We start from the raw sequence: 4,924 nt of genomic DNA on the forward strand, positions 1-4,924 counted from the left end.
TTACTTTGCAGCTAGCAGCACTCGTCCCAGCTACCTCTCCACCCCACCAACAGCTCTCGGCCGGCCATGTCGGCGACGGGGGCGCCGGCCGTCGTCGAGCTCGACTTCCTCGGCCTCCGCGCCGCTCCCGACGACGACGGTCGCCACACCAAGAGCTCCTCCTCCATCCGAGGTAAGGTAGTAGTAGTATATCTGTATATATGTGTGAGTCTGTCTCCGGCCATCGATCCCGGTGATCTCGCCCGATCGATGGATGTGCAATGCGTGCTTTGCTTAATTAATCGCTTTGTGTGTGCGCGTGCAGGGATGGAGACGAGCGCGATAGCCAGGATAGGGCCCCACCTGCTGCGCCGCGTCATCGCCGGCTCTCCTTCGACGCCGCCGCCGCCGGAGCAGGAGGAGGAGGAGGTGGTGAAGGCTGCCGCCGCTGCCTCTTCCGTCATGGGCGGCGCCGCTCCGACTCCGATGACGCTCTTCTACAACGGCTCGGTCGCCGTCTTCGACGTCTCTCACGACAAGGTATATCCGTATATGAAAGTAATTCATCATCGTCACTATTTACTTATAATCTTTCATCTTTTCAATTTTTTGTTATTGGACACTGTTGCGCTTTTATATTGTTTATCTTATAGAAAATATATTATTATTAATTATTTTGTTACATCTAATTTATTACTACAAACTCTTTAATTACAACGTATAATTTTACCTATTTATATAAAAGTTTTAAATAAAATGAACGGGCAAACTTGATGTTATGGTTTAATAAAAAAGGTATAATTAGCTGCTACCTCTAGTTTTGCTAAAAGATACAAATACTAGCTAGCTCTAGTATATTGTCCTCGTAAATAAAAAAATATGGACCACTACACTGCCATCAATCAATAATCTAAGGTACGTAATTCCATTTAATTTCTTTTGTCCAGTCTACTCTGTTCTCTTCCTTTCACTTTCCCTTAAAAGCTCGTAGCCTTGTACAGTGGCTCCCATCTTTTCGTTTGTTAAAACGTGGTTTTACAAACGGAAAATAATTCGTAGGTAAAACTTTTATACATGTATCCATAGAGTCTCAAAAGCAAAGATGGTAAAACAAATAGCAATGAAAAAACTACAAAATTAAATTCAAAATTAAGTTTTAAAATACAAAAATTTGCTTATAAGCAGTTACAACTGCAAAACGGTGAGGGCTATTGTCCCTTGAACTTCACATATCATATATATTACCCAGCATATATTAACGTCTTCAGGCTAGCGCTTAAAGCCTTACTATATATTATCAACTCATTGTTTCGCATATTATCAGCATTCACTACATATTGATAATTACTTTTAAATATCATCCACAAAATAAACTTATATGAAAATTAAATCATGGGGGGTATGAACTTGCACCAGTCAATATCTAAAACCTCTCCTTTAACTTTTTTTAATTCATGATTATCTCCCCCTTTTAGTTAGCTTGATAGGGGTTAGTAACTTAGTATTGTTCGTACCGGCCAAATTGTACTATCTCCATTTCATATTATAAGACTTTATTGCCTTACCTAAATTCATTAATTGATAAATGTATATAATTTATATATATATGCCCAGATTCATTATTACAGACAAGTCTAGAAAATCTTACGTTGCGAAACATCGTGAACCAGAGGGTGTACTAAAAATGTTTTCTATTTCCCAGGCAGAGGCTATAATGAGGATGGCGACAGAGGTGACGACTAAGGCAAAAGCACTCGATCATTGCAATGCAATTGTGGGGAATTTTGCCAAAGGTTTGTTAATATTCATAGAATTCTTGAAAGAAGTAATCAACACAAGTTTTTTTTTTACAAAAAAAGAGTTATCTTTTATCCCTCTCGATGGCTTATGTTTTTCTTCAATAATGATCTTGTTGCAGACATGCCACTCGCAAGAACTAAATCTCTGCAACGATTCCTCTCCAAGAGAAAAGATAGGTAAACCAATGCAATTTCATATGTTTTCCTTTTTTGTCTTGTAAATATCGATTTTAAATATGCAATGATTTTGGGGTTATTTCATTGTATATTTTTTCAACCTTTGGTACTAAATCACTAAGAACACATATATATATTTTTTACTAATAATCATTTTAATAGTTAATAAGTCATTTTGCTTATATTTAATTTTAGTGAAACAATCATGTGTGCGTCCTGTTCCAATGTCATTACAGAGTCATGTCTGCCCTGGTTACTGCATATTATTGTAGCATTCATGCAACTTCTCATTCCTGACAAATACTGGTACATCAAAAATTGTTCTCTCTCGCTCCTGTGTTTACATAACTAAAGGTGCATTAATCAATCAAATTTATAAAACACGTGTGAAGTGCATACTGGTACATCAAAATCTGTTCTCTCTCTCGTAATGATATCATTGCAAATGCATGCACCATAAAATTTCGTGTGCTATAAGATTTTGATACGAGAATGGATTGAGCCATAAAAATCAAAATAAAGATGATTTGAATGTTTTTGGATCGTGACTCACGTAGCAGCCCGTCGTGAGTCGCGATTTATTTTAGCAAAGCTGTTATATTCATGGTTAGAAGCTGGGTCTTGTGGAAATGGTATACCATGGAAATAATATGGGTAGCTAAGCTACCACATGATGAGTTCAACCGGAGACCCCACAAGCCGTGTGCTACAGACCGGTCAGTCGTCGGTCAACAACGTTTTAATCGTGACGAATTAATATATGGATGATCGAAGTCTTATGGATCGAGATGTGTGTACTGTGTACTGTAGAAACTTAGCAACATCTCTATCGATCGATCGATCTCGATGATATATAATATTGTATCAATGAAATTGATGGGCTGATTACTTGAAAATTAACTTAGCAACCAATACCAAACCAAATCAAAGACCCCAATTAAGAGAAGCAATAATAAACTAACTGAAAGCAATGATTTGGCTTTGACCACACCCCACGCGCATATATATATATATATATATATATATATATTACTACCGGATATATACCAGATATATTCATGGTGATTTAAATTGGGTAGTTAAATATTGTCAAAATTTCTTATAATCTGAGACGGAGGAAGCAGTTATTATCCTTAAGGCTTGATTTGATTAATTGTGTGCGCGTGTTGGCTAGTTTGTTTGGCCCAGAGCAGAAAAATGAGGCACTAACTACTACTAGCCAGCAAGCAGGGTAGTTGGCAATTGAACTTTTTTCCTCCAATAATATGTTTGTGTTAACGCTACGGTGCCATAATATATTCAGTAGTATATTATAAAATAATAACGTTTAAAATATCATCTATTATAATTCTTAATGAATTATAAGTTTTTTCTAGCTTTTGCATTTCTTTCATAAGTCGAGACTTGTTCTGGCTAATGGCTATCATATAGCTATATTATATTTATTATGGTTGGACGACCCGACAACCTCTAGCAAAATTCATCGCTAAATTGCTTAGCAAATCAAGATAATATTATGTATTAAATAAGATTAGATACCGTAGGACGTTACAAGTGTTTTTGTTTTTGATGATTGAGATGTTGTTTATTTGGGGAGGGGGTTGCTAGCATTTTAGCAATTGAGCCTTGTATGTATACATATTTTGACAGCGTGTAAGCTCAACAACGTTGGCAGTGTCACTTTCCATCTTTTTGGGGGGTTAGCTTAGCTAGGTGTTGACCTAGTTAAATCAAATCACCACCAAACCTAGCTACTTAATTACCCAATTTAACTAATCAATTTCTTTTCTTTTCTGCATTGCTAATTTATCGCTAATTAAAACGTGCAGGTTGACCAGCTTGGGTCCATACAAGGTGAGTGGGCCCGGTGTTGGCACCACCAAGTCTGGTCGTGTGAAGGCAGAGGACGGCACCGCGGCGTAGTTTTAGCTGAGGCTGGCCGGATTAGTTACTGTTGATTTGGTCCCCTTGATTGATCATTAATCATTGTTTGATTCTATTAGAAAGTAGAGAAAGAGCTATATGAGATAATAGTCCCTCCAACTTTTTTTAAGTTGACTTTGTTGACTCAAAGTGTATTCAGTAAAAAAACAAACGATAACAAAACAATTAATTATTATGTATTTTTAGTAGGACAAATAGTCGATCGAAAAATCAACGGTGCTAAATAGAAAAATGAAGGGAGTATATTACATTAAAGAGTACTTTCTAATACAAACTTCATATGGTAGGCATGGCCCAACCCCTGTGTGTTTAGTGTTCTAAAGATTCATTATATAGGTCTGAGTGTAATATTATCTATTCGATTACAAGGCTGTGGATTGTATGAAAATATTAGATGCACTTATGCTTTATTATACAGTAGCTCTATACAAGTACTTCATTCATGTACCACAGTTTGCTGGCTCTTAGAAGAAAACACACAAGTACATATAAGGGCAATAACAACAATGTAAAGAAGAAACGGTCTTTCATTGTTTGCCTTTTTCATTTGTTAATAAACTTCTTATATACTTGTCCTTAGCAATTAAAAGCAAAGACTGGAAAATAAATTACGAGGAACAAAACTCAAAAACAACTTTAAATTTAATGTTCAAAATTTTACTTATAAATATAAGTATAAGAAAAAAGAGGACGCTAGCGGTCATGGCACTTAATATTGTCTGCTTCATGGCGTAGAGAAATGTCGTGTAACACTAACACCTTATGACTTACAATCGTTGTCGATATCTATGAACAGATCACTGGTGAAACTATCGCCAAGGATTCACAACTGCTGCAACCTAGCTCAGATTTTTGACCGCAAGCAAATGTTGTTTATTCTCTCTGCCTTCGATGCAGTCAAGATTTTTACGCAAAGAAGAGTTATCGTGACAGTATTATTTTATTTTACCACACTAATATACCTTTCAAAGGGTCCCCAAAATAAAATAAAAAACCTTCTCATTACTTGTGTAGCTGATCAATGC

At 36.5% G+C, this 4,924-nt stretch overlaps 1 protein-coding gene across 1 annotated transcript; it reads left to right on the forward strand.

The window, feature by feature from the left end:
• LOC102720875 (protein TIFY 9-like) lies at window positions 1–4,413 on the forward strand. The gene is made up of 5 exons (XM_015836396.2): window positions 1–172; window positions 305–519; window positions 1,682–1,772; window positions 1,898–1,955; window positions 3,785–4,413. Exons 1-5 carry the CDS (start codon window positions 67–69, stop codon window positions 3,876–3,878), a joined length of 564 nt encoding a protein of 187 aa, XP_015691882.2. The 5' UTR covers window positions 1–66; the 3' UTR covers window positions 3,879–4,413.
• Window positions 4,414–4,924: the final 511 nt, after the last annotated feature.

This window comes from Oryza brachyantha, chromosome 4 (genome assembly GCF_000231095.2).
Source record: "Oryza brachyantha chromosome 4, ObraRS2, whole genome shotgun sequence".
NCBI lineage: Eukaryota > Viridiplantae > Streptophyta > Magnoliopsida > Poales > Poaceae > Oryza > Oryza brachyantha.

What these genes read in the sequence shown, in the direction of transcription:
- LOC102720875 (XM_015836396.2), top strand. Translation starts at nt 67, where the DNA reads ATGTCGGCGACGGGGGCGCCGGCCGTCGTCGAGCTCGACTTCCTCGGC. An exon ending in TCGACGTCTCTCACGACAAG is followed by an intron (nt 520 to 1,681) that starts GTATATCCGTAT and finishes TCTATTTCCCAG; the next exon opens with GCAGAGGCTATAATGAGGAT. An exon ending in CTCTCCAAGAGAAAAGATAG is followed by an intron (nt 1,956 to 3,784) that starts GTAAACCAATGC and finishes TAAAACGTGCAG; the next exon opens with GTTGACCAGCTTGGGTCCAT.